Raw genomic sequence first — 20,639 nt, 5'->3', positions numbered from 1 at the left:
ACAATTTTGGCTATGGAGGAAAAATACAAAGACATATAAAAAAAGACATTTAAAAAATCAACTTCCAATTTTCAATCATGTGCGCTGCTTAAATTTAAGGGCTTCACATACTTGTACTAACAGTGATAATTAACCTTACATAAATTCTTCTCATTATTGCTGCTCACAATGATGCCATAAATACCAGGGAATTTCAAGATTAAAGTAATCAAGCATCTTCAGTAGAATCTTTCAACGATACTTTGGACCACAAGAAATTAAATGCAACAAATTTTTGATTCCTCAAAAGAATACTACTCAGATCTATTTTAATCAGCTTTGAAAGTGTCAGAGAATCAACCTAGTTTGTTAAGTGATAAATAGCTATAAGCATATTACCTCTACAACAGTTGTCGAGTTGCCATTGCATTTATAGGAATCTAGTGAAGTTTATGTTTTTCTGAGAACTTCCATAATGATTATGGTCAACATCACTCTACCACCAAAGTATACAAAGAAACAGGCTCAGAGGATGGTGTATGTGTGTGCTCTGTGTGTGTGTGTATGTGTGTGTGTGTGTGTGTGTATGTGTATTCACCCACACCTGGGCATGGCAGGGATTGCATCCTCAAGGCCTGGCATGGAGTTGGTGTTCATTAAATATCCACTGAAATGAATTAAGTAACAATAACAAAACAATCTTTTGCGTGTGAAGGGTCTAGCATTACTCTTGCCTCTTGGGTCATAATTTGGCAAATTTCCCTCCAGCTTGAAACTGCTGAGATATTTTATACTACAGTACAGTGAATCCTTAAGATTATGGTTTGTCTTTCAATGATCATAACTCTCCAATCTTGTTTCATCTGTAAACTAAACTTACTGTATCTCCATGACTTTTGTCTCATCTGTCCCTTTTCCTAGACTCTTTTCCTCTGTGAAGTCTCCTTTCTCCTTCCTATATGATCCTAACTGCATCTTATACTCAGTCTTGTTACAGGACTTACCACACCAAACTGTAATGCTTCTCAAGGAAAACACCAGAATCACAGGAACTTTGTCAAGTTAGTATTAGTTATTTTTTATTTTATGTATATACCCTGCCTCACACCATACACACAAAAAGCTTTGAGACTTATCCAAATGTTTACTGTACAAAAAATAACAATAATAATAATTGAAGAAGGTAGAATAAAAGAAAAATAGAGTGAACAATGCTACATAATCCTGTACAGAGGTTAGAGGTAGGATCTACGATTTGTAGGGGCCAAAGTGAGAGAGATACTATGACTTTCAAGATAAAAATAAACTAATTATGTTATACTTAGACAAGAGAAGTGCTATCAGCATCTTCGGCTGCTGGAAAAAAAATAAGTAGCCTTGGAAAAGTTAAGTGCGCCCTGCCCAATATCCCATGGCTTGTTTTGTTAAAGAGGAAAATACTGGTCTCTTGACTTCCAGTGCTGTTGCTGCAATACCACACTGAAACTAAATACACAATGAAAATTAGTTGCTATTATGGCAATTCCTGGGAGAAACAGAAATACTTATTCCCTTGTGAGGGATAGGAAGCTAAACTAAGAACCCAACACAAATGTTCTGTGAGGCAGTTTAGTAGAGTTGGAAGATAGGAAATGGCCTGATGGCCCCTGAAGAGGAAACAGTGGTGCAGCAGCAACCTTCAGAGGCACATGAGATCTCCATTGCCGGGGGGGGGGGGGGGGGGGTCAAAAGGCTGGAAAAATCATTTCTGGAACATTCTACATGTATATACAGTCTTAGAAAAAGTGGACCCTTAAGTGCTATACTAGACTATGGCTGGGAAGATAAATTTTTAAAAATTTCCTAGGGCACTTCTCCAGAAGAAAACAAAAATTAAGGTCAGGTCTACCTCAGCCAGTAACAGATTTCTGGGCCCCTAGATTCATTTATTTGGCTCTGCTGACTGTTTGGCTCAGTTTTCCCTTAGCAAGTGTAAAAAACGCTTAAACACCACCACTCTGGGATCCTATTCAACCAATTCAGATAGCTGTGGCCTTTTAACTCACATCCAAGTGACTTGGCTTTATACCAATATCATTTCCCCTAGTATAGCCTAAGCCTAAGTGAGAAAGTACACAGCTCAGGGAGCCAGGAGTTAACTGGCTGTTCCCATTCCCAAAAGGCCTGGTTCTTTTCCTTGATAAGGAAACAATACTATAGCAAGAAGTTGCAGTTATTCAATATTACATATCACACTAGATCCATTACTATAAAAAGAGAATTAGTGGAAATACCACCATCTATTCTTAAAGCATCTCTCCAAGGAGCTTTAGATAATTTAAAATTTTCTCTTTCAGCCCAATCCCTTGGGAAATAAATAGAGGTGCTGTATTAAAACTTACATTTTACATATAAGAAAATAACAACAAGAAATTCAATTGTAGAGAGTGGCAGAGGATCTTGAGGGTATCCTCTACTTGCTGAACCACATTTCTTCCTTAGAATTATATAACAAATACAGAAGATATATATATTTACTTGTGTGTAGCTGCCTGTGATTTACCTATAGTAAGGTCAAAGGCATTCTATGGACATGGTTTTCCTTGAGCCCTTCTTCTGTGCTGTCATTTTCCTTTGCCAGGGACATAGTTTCTCACCATCCCTCCCATGGACACCCATGTCTGGAAATGTCTAAAACACTTTTCGAATGGCAAGTTGCTTTCTCCTATACCAGCAAGAAAGTTTTGCAATTCCACCTGTCCCTCAAAGCAATGTGGCCACAATAACTTCTGCAAGTCTGTCTGCCTACGCTGTTTATTTTTCTGATACCCAACCAATTTATTGGTTTATATCGTCTTTACGTCTCCTCTGGCTTTGCAGTGTGGCATGACTCTCAGAGCCAGTGATTACATTACATTCATAAGTATTTAGCTGGAGTTTTAACAAATGAGAGATGGTAGTGGGGATCTGGAGGGGGATGATGCATAATATACATGGCACTGTGAAAATGTATAAGATAAAAATTAAAGAAGTCTTCTTCCCTCTAAAGTAAGATTTAATAAAATGAGACTCTGAAGAAAGAAAGTTTTATTTTGGTGAAAGACATCAAATGGCCTGTGTACAAAAGACAGAAACTAAAAGAAACAGGCAGCAGTGCCCCCTGGGTTGCCTGTCCTGTATAGTTTCTGGAGAAATTAAGAAATGCAAATAACCTGGGCAGATTAACAGCACCCGAAGATAACTAGCAGGCCACAAACAAACAGCACCTTTCACTATGAGGAGGCGTATTCCTCCAGGCAAACAAAGAAATAGGACAGAGTCAACATCTGTTTCATATAACAGCTTGGCTGCTGACAGAAGAAACCTTAAAAAAAAAAAAAAAAAGGTTTAGCTGACAATCCACAAAAATCATTCAATCACTATTGCACGGGCCGAAGCAAATGAGTAAATGAACACAACTTGCACTTTCTATATTACTCTTAAAAAGTTGTCTTTTCTTTATAGGAAGAAAAAATTAAAATGAAATGCAAACAAAAATCTTCATGAACTTTCCCCTTTTGATTGACAACAGGCAGCAATGAATACTAAACCATAAAGGACAGCTGGCTGCTTTTCAACTTGTCTTTGCCTTTCCCGATGTCAATTGTGAAGACACCACTTCCAAACAGAATCCTGGGTAAGGATGGTGGCTGGGATGGGGCATGGGGAGACAGTTCAGACATAACACATTAGAATATTAGGGGAAGAAAACAAGTCATTTGACAAACCCAATCCTGGTTCCAGAATTCAGTTAGGGAGTATTATGATGTCTGGGTCCTTATCAATAAATAATAACAAACCAAACATGTTAAGAACTAAAAATTTCCATCTCTGGATTCTAACAATTCACATATACAATTTCAAAATCAAGAGAAAAACATTCATGACTGCACAGAAATCTGTTTGTAAATTTAAGTACTGGACATTTCTAAAATGCAACATTATCAGAGCTGTGACATCACTGCAGTGTGGACAACTGCTTTCGACTCAGCTAAATGCCAGATGCTTCACTTACTTTCATAATGCGGTTAAAGTACATAAGCCAAATACAAAATGAAAGCAATTAAGAGGAAACGATAGAAGAGATTTTCCAGGTGAAATGTGAAAACAGAAGGAAAGGTGATGAGGCGGAGCAGGACAAGATCAGTTGATATTAACCCATGTAGAGTGCCAAAACTATGCTAGGTAGCTAAACAGAGACTCCAATAAGGGCCCCCAAGCATGTGACACAGGATACACAATTGGATTCTACTCAGAACGTCCCCTCTTCTTTCAGACACTCTGTCAACTGGAAACAGAGCTATTAAAGTTGAGGAGGTAAAAGAATCTATGCTTAAGCTAGAAATTTGCTCTTCAGTACTAACACATGCTAAAAACTTATGTATCACTAGCCTGGAATGACTGTTATCTGCTCTGATCCCTGAGGCTCTGCCTTTTATCTGCATCTCTTAACCTCATTATAGAATAGGTACCAACTAAAACATAACCACCAAATCCTATGGTCTCCTCTCCATTGTAATTTCCATTTCAGCAACTGTCAGGGCACAGCTCTTTCAGCAGAATTAAACCTTGCCTGAGAACAGACCTATTTCCGCCTCTAGTCCCCTAACTTCATCTTTCATTGTACTGAATTTTGATGGCATAGAGCCAAGCTTACAAATTCCTTGGTGTTCACTTTTATAAAAACTGTCCACATACAGTTACTGTTTGTTTCATCCAAGTAAACATCATATATAATAAATGCCTTATTAACCAACCAATAGTTTCTTATACCTGGAAGGTGTTCAATAAAAGCATTGTGTCCAATCTAAAAATAAAACACTTAGTAACATCCATATTTAAAATCCATACAATTCTCAAACCATACATTTTGATTCCATGGACTTTTACAATGTGTTCTCTGATTTTTAAATATCCATAGGTAATGTTATTGTCACCAAGGAATAAACCACCAGAAGCCACAGAGCAAAAAAGCATTTTTTTATAAACCAGGGATCTGGAAATTTTAAATAGGAGAAAGATTATTTTGTTCCATTTGAATGTTCTGCCAGGTGTTTGTATCTGTTTTTTGAATTAAATTATACTAACTTCTAGAAGTTAATTTATCAATAGTTTCTGAGCAACCATTGTATTTAAGGTTTTAAGCCTATGGCATGGTTAATATGCCATACATTTATTTTTCTTAAAAGTCCAATTATAATTTAAAATATTCAACCTAATAGAACACAGTCTTTTAAAAAACTTTGCATAGAAAAATTATTACAAGAACATTCATGTTTTATAATTTTTGGAGTCAAAATAACAAAACCAAATGTCTTAAAGAAAAATTGGAATGTATTGATCATGGTTGTTTTATATATCAATGCTATAAAAGCTAAAAGTGAATATGAAACTGACTGGCAGAAGTGAACCTGTCCTACATGTAGCGAACTGAAAACAGACACCTGAAAAGATCAGCCAATACTTTATTAGATAAAAATAAGAAGGTACCAAACACTATTAAAATGGCATAAAGTTGGTGTTACAATTTCATCAAGCTAAAAATAGGTCACAGTAAGAATGACCTTAAGGGAAAATAAACAAAACAAAACAAAACAGGGTAAGGCCAATATCACAAAGTGATTAAAGTGATGGAAGATAACTCTCTTCTAAGCCATTAAACTCACCGATACCATACTGAACTCCAGAGCACTTAATATTTTCATGTGCCATTAGAGAATTTAGTGGGTTCACTGAACTGACTGATTTCTTTGTTAATCTATTTACATGGGTTAAGACCCTGACTAACATAAAACACAACCAAAATATGCGAGACAGAGACTGTAACGAAAGACTGAGTGACGTATGGTTTGGGGTACAGCCTATCCGATAAATGTGCTTGGCCAGCAAAGAACCTATTGGCAAAGATTTATTATCGGAACCAATACAATCTAAAAAGACCTAATACAATAAAACCTGCAGTATAAACACAAATTACTCTAAAACACAAATCATTTCCCCGTATAGTTGATCTTCTGATGATATTAAAATTCTCTTCATATGTTTTATTCAAGAATTTTTTGAACAAGTAAAAGAAATGCGTATGCTGCACAAATTGCCAATAGTGTAATTCTTTGATTCATTAAACAAAACCCAAAGTTTATGTTATTTAGAGCTCTTCAACAATTTTTAAAATATATACAAAGAGAAGGAAATATTTCTAGGAAATATATAATCAAGATAAAAATGAACCACCTACTAGAATAAGTTATCATTATGTTTGAATTACATATAATACAGTATTACCAAATTAATAAACATTAAGGACATAGAAATGATTTTAAATGTTATACCTCCAAGTTCTTTTACATTCAAGATGGCATTCTGGAATGGCACTGCTTTAATACTAAAACCTAAAATTAGAAAACAAAAACATAAAAAAAGAATTAGCAACTTAACTTTTAAATTAAAATACTTATGATGCTCAAATCTTCTCTTTTTAGGCTGGTTAAGATTTACTTTTTGTAGCTGATATTTATACTAGAAACACATAATTTCCAAGGTAAACTGATAACTGAATATTATCTTCTACCGTTATGAAAACATAGTTGTGGCTGGGTGCGGTGGCTCACGCCTGTAATCCCAGCACTTTGGGAGGCCAAGGAGGGTAGATCACGACGAGGTCAAGAGATAGAGACCATCCTGGCCAACATAGTGAAACCCCATTTCTACTAAAAATACAAAAATTAGCTGGTCCTGGTGGCACATGCCTGTAATCCCAGCTACTTGGGAGGCTGAGGCAGGAGAGTCACTTGAACCCAGGAGGCAGAGGTTGCAGTGAGCTGAGATTGGGCCACTGCACTCCAGCCTGGAGACACAGTGACACTCCATCTTAAAAACAAACAAACAAAAAACATAGTTGTGTATTACGGCAATATACAACACTATCCCTTTACTTCAAAATATTGCCTTATTCTTTAATATGTAATGTCACTCTGCAACTTTTATCAGATGTAAGAAAGGCATTTGAAAGTATAGAGAAATTTCAAAGAAAATATTAAATCTGTGAGGACCTCTGCATCTAACTTTAATTCTTAAAGTTAATGTCTTATAATTTTTTCTCACATATAACTCAGCAACCCTAGAAATTAAGGTACTTAAATTATAACCATTTCATATTAGAATTACATAGTATTTATGTTAGTAATATGTCATATATCTATTTTTCTTAAAAGTACAACAATAATTATCCACTTATGCACAATCATTTTATAATACATGTAATACAAGATTTGTATTATGAGAATATATTCAGAGTATATAGTTCTATGATTAACCATATATTTACAACTTTACTACCATTAAAGACAATAAATTCAGCTGTGACATATGCAAGTGTGCATATACCCATTCACGCGCGCACACACACACAAATATATACACTGATTCTTTCTGAAGGATCCACAAGAAACCAGAGCTAATAATGACTCTCAGGAAAACTGGGAATCTGGAAATTTTAAATAGGAGGAAGATTCTTTTGCTTCATTTGAATGTTTTGCCATGTACTTATATTTCTTTTTTGAATTAAAAGCCCTATGAATTTCTAGAAGTTAATTTATCAATAGTTTCTGAGCAACCATTCTACTTAAGGTTTTAAGCATTATTTAATATGTATAATTTTAATATTAAAAAACAGGTTTTCAATAACTTAACAAGACAAATTATGAGTCTTTCATTTGAGGTAAGTTATGAAAAAATATATGAAGTATTATATGGATAAAAACAATTCTTTTAAATGGCTTTGTTTTGCTTTATAAAGAAGGAAATCATTACACACCTTCTTAGTCCAGCCTATCTTTTGCACTTCTTCGCTGCATGTTATCCCAGTACTTTAATAATCTGTACATTACCTTCCACCTAAGGTAGTATGTAGTATAATGTTTGAAGAACTGACTTTGGAGTCAGACAGAACTAGGTTGAAATTCTAGCTCTGTTATTTATTAGCTCTATGAATGTGGGCAACCTACTAGCCCTGCTTGGCTTTCTCATCTATAAAACAGGAATGATAACATCTACTTCATAGGGGTGTTATAAGGTTGAGATAATATATGTGTTGTGTTTATCACAGTGCCTGGTGCACCATAAGCACCTAATATATGATTGCTGTCATTATGTTTCCATTGATGCTTTTTCATTGATGATTTAATCATTAGGTATACATATTTTCTGCCTGCCTGTATATAATTACAAACTCGATTCTGGGTGCTCACTTATTAATCTAAGTATGTAGCTAGAGATGTAAAAGTTACCATTGAAGGAAAAGTACTTTTGTTGAAGTGATGAAGTTGTCAACAGCTGAAATTTGCTGCACAGAAAGTACAGGAAAATGTTCATTGGGTCCTCTAATACAATCTTCGAAAACATACCCCTTCCTTTGTGGGCTTAACGCAGATTGACACAGTCAGCACAGCATTATGGTTAATGGTGCATGAAGTCACTGAATCTTAGTAAATGAGCAGGAGGAAAGAGGAGGCAGTCCCATGTGGCTGAAACACTGGCATGTACCTGAGCCTGCAGGAAAGCCTCTCCAGGTGTCTGGCCTCTGGGAAATTAAGGAAAGTCAGTGCCAATCATAATATTCCTGCTGGCACAGAAATTCGCCTGCAGGAGAGTTGGATACTTGAATGTATCTACCTACCTCACACGGGTGTTATATGGATTAAAAGGCAATGATTGTGAAATCCTCAAAATGAAAAGCTCTCTGCAAATATTAAGCAGTCTATTAGCGGATATGCTCAGGACAACTCAAGTGTAGATTTTCTAGAGAAGTAGGACAGGCACAGGCCTCAACTTTGAAAAGAAAACAGTTATGGAGTACACCTCCAATAGTTTAATCTGCTTTGATTCTTAAAAGCTGACAATATGCAGGCTGTCAAAGGGAAGTAATATCCTTCTAGAAATTGCTGCACCTATGTGCAAAATACAACTTTTGAAGTTTATTAACCCAACAGGCAGATTAAGTCTTCATAATAAGGTGACTACTAAAACATCTTCAAAACTTCACGCTAAGCAAAGTATCCCAGCAATGTTATTTATAGGCATATAAATGTCCCGACAAAATACTCATAAATGTTTTCTAACCAAACAGAACTCATGTAGTTAGATTTATACGGCAAAGGTATACACAGTCATCCATGTTGCTGTCTCCGTATTATTTTTATGGTTTAGCTTCAGTAATTAATGTTCAAAAGACCAAGTCTAGATAGACTGATTAGTCCAGAAAATAAGAAAATGTACTATTTATAGAACAGAAACAATGTTTTTTTCTATTTTAGTCATTCTAAACATTTGAAAGGATTAAATGGAACTAAAAATCTGAAGTCATACTTTCAGTTCACCAGAAGGACAATCAAGAAGGGAAATTATTAGACTATTTTTTTTTTCCTTTACATCAGGTTGGATGAGGCCAAGGGGGAGAATTAATATAATACTTAGGAGGGACACCAAAGGGTAAACCATCAAAATACCTTTCTCAAAGAGTTGCTTTGAGGAATAAAAGCTACCAGACAGCATTTGCTCTATAGGAAGAAAGTCTGGGTTCAAATTCTTCCTCTTCCATTTATTAACTGTTTGACTTTGAGCAAGCTACTTTGTCAGGGAAGCTTTCTCTGGTATCCTCGAACTAGACTGATTTTTCTGAGTCCGTATTCTTTATTCAGTCCTCTCCTAGGTGATTTTCACAGTTGTAACTACATGTCGGTTGATTTGTTTTATATTTGCTCTCTGGCTAGACTGCAAGCATCCATAATGAAGAAACAAGCTAGTGTATCCTATAGGTCAGTGCTTGGCACACAATAGGATCTCAATACGCTAAGTATTAATATCTATTTCCTAATTTAGCTGCTATAACAATCCTAAAGTTAATATCAGTACTACTGTCCTAAGAAGAAAGTGAAGCTTACAGGCATTAAGTGCTTTGCCAAAAGTACTAAGTGTTGGCCGGGTGTGGTGGCTCATACCTGTAATCCCAGCACTTTGGGAGGCCGAGGAGGGTGGATCACGAGGTCAGGAGTTCGAGACCAGCCTGGCCAAGATGGTGAAACCCCATCTCTACTAAAAATATAAAAATTAGCTGGGTGCGGTGGCAGGTGCCTATAATCCCAGCTACTCAGGAGGCTGAGGCAGGAGAATCGCTTGTACCCAGGAAGCAGAGGTTACAGTGAGCCGAGATCAGGCCACTGCACTCTAGCCTGGGCAACAGAGTAAGACTCTCTCTCAAAAAAAAAAAAAAAAAAAAGTATTAACTGCTATATTCAAAACTTAAAACCAGGTCTCATCACCAGAGCCCCACACTGTAGTGTCTCCTCCATATACCAACAAACTGAGCGATTCACACCATTTTGTCCAATTTTGAGCCTAAATACTGGTGAAGTCAACTTGCCAAATTCACATGTGCCTAATAAACCCACTAATTTACTGTCCTCCCTGTTTATAAATAACCCAACACCTAATAAACCCACTAATTTACTGTCCTCCCTGTTTATAAATAACCCAACACAAGAAACCCAAATAAGGGTTTTCAGGTCTATATGACATTGCTTTCTTAATGAAATAAAAATAATAGCATGAGTTTAGAATGTACATTTCATAGAAATAATAAAATCAACAATTTAGGAGGGAGGAAAAATGTTCAACTGACTCATCCATGACAAGTGTAACTATTCTCTGGCTTATTCAAACAAGAAGTGTCCTACGATGCTATCTTTAGGGTGTCAGTGTGCTAACATGACAAGGGACTATCCTAGGAGTCTGAGCCACAGCTCTTAGACTCACCAGCCATACTTTTGTCTTGCCTTGGCCTTGAATTCCTCATCTGCAAAATGAAGACTAAATTGGCTCTTTGAGATTTCCTCTAAAATTAGGATTCCATTATTTATATTAAACAAGGAGGAGGAAATAAAAGTAACCACTGAGTCAATCATCAATGGCCTGTAGTATTTGGCTGAAGGCTTCATGGGTAAGTCTCCCCAGGCTCCATTCAAACAATTTGATGCTGAAGCCTAAGTTACGCAGTCATTTTTTCCTGGCCTATCTAAGCTACATTAGTAAGACTGAAACCTCCCCTAAGATTTAACCCCACAAATTTTTAATAAATATATGACTTAGTAACTCTTTGGGGAAATAATTGTTTGCATAGCCTTTCAGTCTTTGTTTTGCAATCCTTAAATCCAACAAAACCTGTGAGACAAGAAAGATGAATTTGAAGTTTTTCATGCACTGAAAGCATTCCTGGAATTGTAACAAAATTAGTTTTGGGAGGAAAGTTAGTCTATTTTTATTCATTGTGTGGAACACACAAGTATTTCACTTGGACCTACAGACTGAACCCTCCTCCCCTTCCCTGCAGTCTGAGTGCACGCACACAGATACTTGTGTGCTTCTGAAATTCCTGGGTCACTCTAAGAATTGCTGAAGGGAAAGACATTCTACAGACCTGGTGGCTTTGACCTGGACCAAGGGCATGATTTATGCCACAGCAGTTTTGTGATGTTTGGACAACAGACTAACGAAATTCTTCTAACTATGATTTCAACATCATAAAAGGAAATTTAATCTACTGGCATTTATAAAACACAATCCTTTAAAAGATATCAAAATCTGACTTTCTAACTTGTTTCTCTTGTTGGCTTAACGCATTTGAAGCTAATACTGAAGTCACTTAAATGTCTTCTTCAAATTTTCATGAACATTTTCAATCTTTTTCAAATATGGTATATATCCCTAGAAGATGTTTTTAACCTTTTTCAATTCAAAGTGTTCAGTTTTCTCTAGGTTATTCTCCATGTAGCATCAATATATTACCCTAAGCCTTTAGATTCCATTCCTCTGCTTTAAAAAAATAGCGAACATTTATGTCATCTACAGTTTAACAACCCCTCTTATCAACAAATTCCTCATATATACAGTAAAGGAATTCAGTCTGGATAGAGTTCACTTTTCTTTCCAGACCAAGGTGCAAATTACTCAATTTTTCTCTCCTCACCAACAGGTCCTGCTCTCTGGAGGATTTCTTGGCTCTTTGAGTTTTGACAATTTAAGTATCTTTTAAAAATTATGTCATGTCAGAGGTGAAAAATTGCTGAAGTTAATAAACCAATAAAGTTTGAATTCTCTTTCTGAAGAAAAGGCAGACATTCTCGCCTTGCTGAAATTAAACATCCTTCTCATATGTTTTCATTTTATGAAACCAACTCTGAAAGTAGACTCTCTTTTCCAATGTTCAAAACTCTTCAATAAATATTTCATTTTTAATTGGCTTTATATTTTCAAAACATCATAGGGAAATAATTTAAAAGAATAAAAGTTTTACCCATAATTCAATCACATCAATAAAGTACACTGTTACTCTTACAGTTTTCCTCCAGTTTTTTTATTCAAATGCATAGTTTTCTATGGTTTAATTTAAAAAATAAATGTAAATCTAATTTTTAATTTTTAAATAGAAAACTGAATATATTATTCTAATCTATAATTATTTTGATCAAGTTACCATAATGTAATTAACAAACTCCCTTGTTGTATGGCATTTAAACTATCTTAAAGTTTTAGTTACAATACAAAATGTTGCAAGAAAGTGCTTTATACATATAGTTTCCCTTAAGTTACTTACTTAAAATAAATTGCCAGTGGCATAATTACTACGTCTGTGAACATTTTCATTTTCATAACTTTTGATTTATATGAAAAACTGCTTTCCAAGAAAAAATGCTTTCCAAGAAAAGGGATATCATAACAGTCATAATGTAACAACCATAATGTCACCTGTAATACATGTGCATACCAATGCCACTACAGTCTTATCAGCACTGACTCATCTCATAAAGAAACAGATTTTGGTAAATTTAAGTATAAAACTAATGTTTACTTATTTATTCTCTAGTAAAGTTAAACTTCTGGTAAAGTTGAAACTTTTCCATTAATTTGTTTGCCATTTATTCTTTTTATGAATTTTCTCTTTATAGACTTGGCATAGTGTATCAATTAGATTCTAGATGTTATTTGTAAGGGTGGTTGAATTACCTAAGAGGGTCAGCCATATGCTTGTCTGTAATATCTGATGGAAATATTTCCAACAGTATTTTTTTATATTTATCTTAATTTTAGCTTTCCAATGGTTTTAAATTTTTATATAGTTAAGTTCCTTGATCTTTTCCTTGTGAATGATTCACTGGAGGCCTAGTCCAGCTATTCTGCCATCTTCCACACTGAGTGTCTACATACACATGTGGATTTCTGACTTCCTCAATTCTTTACCAAGTTACCTTTATTACTATTGGAATTTGCTGTTTATCTCAGTACCCTCCTTCCATCCCCTTTGTTCTTCTTTACTTTTACACACACACACACACACACACACACGCACCTGCTATGAACAATAAAAAGAACTCTGGACCTGGGCAGTAAGTTTGAAGATGTCTGGACCTGGGCAGTAAGTTTGAAGATGTCAGCAATGCCCATCTCAAACTCCAGCACTGAACAGTTGTGGATCCCCTGATAACTAAAGTCAGCCTGTGGGACCTCCTCTGCTGCCTATCCGCGAACCCTTCTCTACCATCGGTAACTTGTTTCTCCAACGTCTTGCCCTCCTTCTTTCACTATAACGAACACACAGGCCCAAAGAACAAGCATCTACCCCTCTTCTCCGACATCATTACTTCCTGCCTCCCATGGCCAACTCAGCCTTACCTTTATCACTACAGAGCCCTCTCAGCAAATCATATGGAACCTTACCTTTGTTAAGAAGTCTTCTCCATGCTCCAGCATTTCCCTGCACACTTTTTCTCCCTCCATACACTAGCAAACAGAGCTTTTCCTTCTCTTATCAGCGCCTCTCAGCACAAACTTTACTTCCTTCTATGCTTTTAGAACACTTCATCGTAGCCACTTGTTAATAACATCCTACCTGAGTTACGACGTTTACCTATATGTGGACCTCTGCATTCCGACCTACCAATTTTCAGGGAGTTTGTTCATCTATCTGAATGAACTCAATATTTGGCTAACAGTTGTCCACCGCACCCTATCTGCTTCTATTCTTATGGGTAACATTCTTAAAACTAATAGCCAAAGCTATCCTCTAAGTTTTTGACAGTTTTTCAGATCTCTAAAACTATCAGTTCTAATTCACATCAACCATCTCTGGTTTATAGCAAAGAGTTGTAGTTTCAATTAAATTTTCTACTTTAACAATCATGCCATCAACAAGTAAGTTTTTATTTATTCTTTCCCAAAATGAAACCATTTTATTTATTTTTCTTGCCTGATTTACTGGCTAGAATCTCTACCACAATCTTGAATAGATGTGGTGAGAACAGATATCCATGTCTTATTCCTGATCTGATCAGGAAACAATTCAGTCTTTCTCCATTAACTGTGACAACAGCTGTAGGGTTTTCACAGATGCCCTTTAACAGTTGAGGTAATTCCTTTCCATTCCTACTTTGTTAAGAGTTTTTGTCAAAAATTGATGCTGAGATATTTTTGTTTTTGTTTTTTGCATGTATTCACAGGATCAGTTTCATCTTTCGGTTTATTGATATTGTGAACTAAGTTGATTTTTGAATGTGCAACCAACTCTGCATTCCTAGAATAAATGTCACATGGTCATGACATATTATCCTATTAAAATATTATTGTTGAATTTGATTTGGTAGATTTTTGCTTATAATTTTTGTATCTGTGTCCATGAGGGCTATTGGTATGCAGTTTTTTGTTTGTTTGTTTGTTTTTTGCAATGTCTTTGTGTGGTTTTGGTATCAGCTTCATGCTGGTCTTAGGAGTTGGGGCATTTTTCCCTCCTCTTCAATTGTCTGGAAGAGATTGTAAAGAATTGGCAGTATTTCCTCCTTAAAATGTTTGGTAGGATTCACTAGTGAAACCAACTAGACTTAAAAAAAAAAAAAAAAAAAAGGAAAGAAAAGGTATCAATTTCTTAAACAGATATAGGTCTATCGAGGTTTTCTGTTTCTTCTTGAGTGAGACTTGATGGTTTGTCCTTCAAGGAAATTGTCCATTTTCTCTAAGTTGTCAGATTTATTGGCATAAGGCTGTTCATGATATTCCCTTATTAACCTCTTACTATTTATAGAATCTACATTGATGTCACCTTTCTTATTCCTGATATTGGTTACTTGTGTCTTTTTTATTTTTTCTGATCAGTTTGGCTAGAGTTTTATCAATTTTACTGACCTTCTCAAAGAACCAGCTTTTGGTTTTACTAATTTTCTCTATGGCTCTTCTGTTTCATTGATTTCCACTTTGATCTTCATTTTCTTCTGCTTATTTGGGTTTAATCCATTTTTCTTTTAGTTCCCTAAGGTGACAGCTGAAGTCATTGATTTGAGGCCCTTCTTTTCTGAACAGATATTTAGTGGTATAAACTTTCCTTAAAGTCCCATTTTATAGGCACCACAAATTCTAATATGTTGCATTATCATTCAGAGCAAAATCCTTTATAATTTCTCTTTTGATACCTTCTTTGATTCATGGGTCATTTAGAAGTAAGTGAGTTTCCAAATACTGGAGAATTTTTTTTCTTCTTGTTATTGATTTTTAATGCAATTCTATTGTGGTCTGAGAACAAATTGAACATAACTTGAAGCCACTTAAACTTATTTAGACTTGTTTTCATAAACCAGGTTATGGCCTAATTTGGCAAATATTCTATGTGTACTTGAAAAGAATGTCTTCTGTTGCTGGGTGGAGTATTTTATAAAATGTTAATCAAGTCAAGTTAGCTGTTAGTGTTGTTGAAGGCTACTATGTACTGGCTGATTTTCTTTCCACATAATCTATAAATTATTGAGAGAAATTGAAGTCGCTGATTGTAATTGTGGCTTTGTCCATTTCTTTCTGCAGTTCTGTCTTTTTTTTTGTTTCATATATTTTTAAGCTCTGTTAAGTACATAAATGTATAATACTATTACAGTCTCTTAATTAAATGATCCCTTCATCATGAACTTCTTTATCCCCAGCCTTATTCATTGCTCTGAAATCTACGTTGTCTAATATTAACATAGCTACCCCAACTTTCTTCAGACTAGTGTTAGCATGATGTATCTTTTTCCACCTTTTTATATTTAACCTATTTGTGTCTTTATACTTAAAGTTTGATTCTTAAAGTCAATATTTGGTTGGGGCTTGGTTTTTTAAAAAAATCTATTATATCAATCTCTGCCTCTTAATTAAGGAGTCTAGATCATTTATATTTAATACTATTATTGATGTTTACATTTGACTGTATCACCTTTCTACTTGTTTCCTATTTGTTTCATCTATTCTTATTCCCCTTTTCTTATTTTTCTGCCTTCTTTTGGATTGTTTTCAATACTTCTATTTCATCTCATTTGTTGCTTTTTTGGTTCTCATTCTTTGTTTTGCTATTTTAGTGGTTACTTTGGGGTTTATAGTACATCTTTAATCAGTCTACCTTCAAGTGTTAGTATACAACTTCACATATAGTATAAGTCTTCCAATATTGTACTTCCCTTTGTCCCCATCACCTCTATGCTATTTTTCTCAGGCATTTTACTTTTACATGTTGTTCACCCCATAATATGTGGTTATTACCGTTGTTTAAAGAGATACCACTTAAAGATATTTAAATAATAAGAAGTAAATCTTATATAATTATCCATATAATTTGCATTTCTATCACTCTTTATTCTTTTATATAGATCCAGATTTCCATCTGGTATCATTTTTTCCCTGACTCAAGGACTTCCTTTAACATTTCTTATAATGCTTATCTGCTAGCAATAAATTCCTTCAGATTTTGTATATCTGAAAAAGTCTTTATTTTTACTTTCTTTTTAAAAGAGACTTTTGCTGGATATTTAGTTGACAGTTTTTTCCCTTTCGGATGCTGCTCCAATGTCTTCTTACCCGCATTTTTCCAGTGAAAAAATGTGATGCCATCCTTTTTTTTATTCTTACTCATGTAACATCTTTTATCTGTTTTTAAGGTATTTTCTTTGTACTACTTTGTTGTCAAGAGAAAAAAAAACCAAAAGGATGTGTGTTTATATGTATATTTATATGTACATATAGGTGCATGTATAGATATAAATATATATCATATATAGATATATAGAGAGATATCTCTATATATGATATATTTATATATAGATATTCTATATATGGAAATTAATAGAGATAAATATATATCTATATATATCTATATATGATATATATTTATATCTATCTATATATAATATATACATAATATATATACAGAGAGAGAGAGAGACAGAGAAATACTTTAAGAAATTGGCTCACACAATTATAGTTGCTGTAAATCCAAAATCTGAAGCTTGGGTTTGCAGGCTGGAGACCCAGGAAAGAATCAATATGCAGTTCAAGTCCAAAGGTCATTTACTAAAGAATTCCCTCTTGTTCCAGGGAGGCAAGTCTTTTATTCTATTCAGGCCTTCAACTAGCTGGATGAGGCCAAACCAAATTATGAAGGACAATCTGTCAAAATCTGCAGATTTAAGTATTAATTTCATCCCAAACTACCCTTATAGAAACATCCAATCTAATGTTTGACTACATATTTGGGCACTGGGACCCAGCCAGTTACACATAAAATTAAACATCCATATTCTTTATCACTGATTTTGAACAATTTTATTATGATGTGCCTTGGTATAGTTATATTCATGTTTCTTTCTCTCTCTCTCTTTTTTTCCCCCAAGAGATGGGGTCTCTCTCTCTCTGTCACCCAGGCTGGAGTAAAGCAGTGTGATCACAGCTCACTGCAGCCTCAAACTCCTGGGCTCAAGCAATCCTCCTACTTCTGCCTCACAAGTAGCTGGGACTACAGGCAAGCACCAACATGTGCAGCTAATTTATTTATTTATTTATTTGTAGAGATTGGGGTCTTACTATATTGCCCAAGCTGGTGTCAAATGCCTGGCCTCAAGTGATCCTTCCACCTCAGCTTCCCAAAGTACTGGAATTATAAGTATGAGTCACTGTGCCCAGCCTTGCTCATGTTCCTTTTGTTTGGGGTTCAATGAGCTTCTTGGATCTGTAGGTGTAGAGTTTTCTTCATGTGTGACAACGTTTCAGCTATTATTTCTTCAAATATTTTTCTGTCCCTTTCCACTCACCTTCATGGACTCAAATTACCCTAGCTTAGGTTTAAAGTTGTCCCACAGCTCACTGGATGCTCTTTGCATTTTTTTCTCTCAGATTGTCTCTATGAACAGATACAATACAGTGATAATAACAGTTTTAATGACCACATTTGCTACTTCTAATATTTATATCAGTTCTGGGTCAGTTCCAATTCGATGATTATTCTCATTATGAATCATGATTTCTGGCCTCTTCCCATGCCTGATAATCTTTGACTGACTGTCACACACTGTGAATTTTACCTTGTTGAGTGATGAATATTTTTTCTTTAAATCCTATACAGCTTTGTACTGAGATGCATTACCATTACTAGACAACCATCTGAGGTTTTGGGACTGGCTAATACTATCTGTCATGTGAGTCCAGAGTAGAACTCCACTTACGGCTGACCTTGCCAAGTACTCTACCCAGTTCCTGGTGAGTTACAAGTTTTCCAGTCCATCTGGTGATTACAGGCATGGTTTTCAGCCCTGTGTGAACACCAACCACTGTTTCCTCTAGTCCTTTAAGATGGTTCTTGCCCTGGCCTTCGGAAGTTTCCTCACATGCATGGATTGAATATTTTGCTGAATACTCAAGGAGACCCTCTGAAAATCTCTAGTGTTCTCTCTCTGTACAACTCTTTTCTCTGGTACTCGATTCTATGGACCTTAGAACCCTTGCTTTCCCCTTGCTCAAGGGGGACCTTGGTCTCCCCTTGCTCTCAGCTTCATCTCTTCAATGCAGGGAGTTCACTGAGCACCACCTCAGTTCCCTCTGGAACTGTGCCACAGCCTGGAAACTCTCAAGGCATTAAGCTGGGACAATCACAGCGCACATGTCATTTGTTTCTCATCTCTCAAGGATAACTGTATTTACTGGCTTGAAAATTGTTGTTTTGTATATTTCATGAGCTGGTTGTTGTTGTTCTTCTTCTTCTTTTAGATGGGAGAGTAAACCAGTTCCAGTTATTCCATCTTACCAGAACAACAAGTCCTCACGCATTCTTGGGCTCACTGCCCTCTCTTGAGCATCTTCAGTCTCGCCTTTTCCCCTGATGACCACTCTAAACCTCTTGACTACTAGCATGCTCGTGAGACATTTTCTTATAGAAACAAATTCTCTTAGCACTATTTTCTCTTTTTATGTCCACCTTCTTGAAAGAACTGTCTATATTTCAAAGAGTTAAGGAGTGAAAATGATGGTCTACCCCTTAATTCCTTTGCTTGCTCTTCATCCCCTCGTTTCTCAGGTTGGTTTCCACTTCAATACTCTAATGAAGCTGTTTCTACCATTGGTTATTAATTAGCACATTGTCACCACATCCAATGACCTTTCTTAGATTTTAGACTTATGTTTACCTTATTTGACTGGTTCTTTTGATTTCTTGCCCATATTTGACTTAAAGGATATTATATAGAACTGTCTGACTTATAATCCTTATCAAAAGCAGATGCTGTAACGTAAGCTCCAAAGAGCACGGTTGTTTGTACATTTTGTTAACTGATATATCCTCAGTCCTTAAATCAGTGTCAGTCACATAACAGGCATTCAGTGAAATGTGGAATGAATTAACAAAATATAATTGGTGCTTAGCACCTTTCTTCCACTTTCTACCCATTACCCTTGGACAATCTCATCCAAATCCATGACTGAGTTGTCTCTCAAATCTCTCTATCTCCAAAATCTCTCTAGTCTGCTTGTCTTTTAGCATTTGGATCATTGTTGGATGTCCTGTGAAACCTCAAAATTAGCATGCCCCAAACTAAACTCATTATTTTTATCTTAAAACTCTCTGTCATGTTCTCCCTACTTTTTCCTTTTAACAATTCACCAAAACACAAAGCTATAAACTTGATTCATATTTGATTGTTTTATCTTCCTTTCCTCTCGAATACCCAGCATAACTGTTACTTTTACAGTAGCAGTAACATCCCCACAAGTATTGTCCCTGCTGGATCACCTCTACATCTAACGGGTCTCCCCCAACAGCTTCTCTAGTCTCTGGCCTTAGATCCCAACATACCCTAAATCTCTGCATGCTGTGTCTTAACTCAGTAAGACCACTAATCTTTCTCTGAATACACCTATGCTTTCTATCCCCAACTCTCCTCACCCCATTCCTCTCTGCTTAGATCTTACCCATCATATGAGACCCTACTCAAATGTAACCTTAACTATGAGCTTTTTTTGCCCCTTCAGATTAGAAATGATCACTCTCCTCTTTTAACTTTCATATTTACACCATTAAGTATACCACATATCACATTCTGTCTTAGCACAGAGCCTGGAGTATATTAAATAAGCAATATATGTGAACTGTTTTTATGAATACACAACTTATCTACCTAACCTGGGTGTAAACTTCTTGATGGCAGCTTCCTCCAAGGAGGCCTCCAAAAATGCATTATGCCAGGTTCAGAACAATGACCACTCAAAGAAGCTTGATATCCAAAAAATTAGCCAACCTAATAACTAATTAA

The 20,639-nt window shown here is 35.6% G+C and overlaps 1 protein-coding gene across 1 annotated transcript in view; it reads right to left on the bottom strand.

Annotated features, from left to right (window-relative positions):
* Window positions 1-20,639, bottom strand: part of ARL15 (ADP ribosylation factor like GTPase 15) — a 447,710-nt gene that overhangs the window by 285,711 nt on the left and 141,360 nt on the right. Inside the window, exon 3 of the mRNA XM_030927753.1 lies at window positions 6,330-6,389. Coding sequence (XP_030783613.1) covers window positions 6,330-6,389 — 60 coding nt within the window. The remainder of the gene's footprint in view (window positions 1-6,329; window positions 6,390-20,639) is intronic.

The sequence above is a fragment of the Rhinopithecus roxellana genome, chromosome 3 (assembly GCF_007565055.1).
Source record: "Rhinopithecus roxellana isolate Shanxi Qingling chromosome 3, ASM756505v1, whole genome shotgun sequence".
Classification (NCBI taxonomy): Eukaryota; Metazoa; Chordata; class Mammalia; order Primates; family Cercopithecidae; genus Rhinopithecus; species Rhinopithecus roxellana.
Note: the sequence above shows the minus strand (reverse complement) of the source record. Positions and strands in the feature narration are given on the sequence as shown.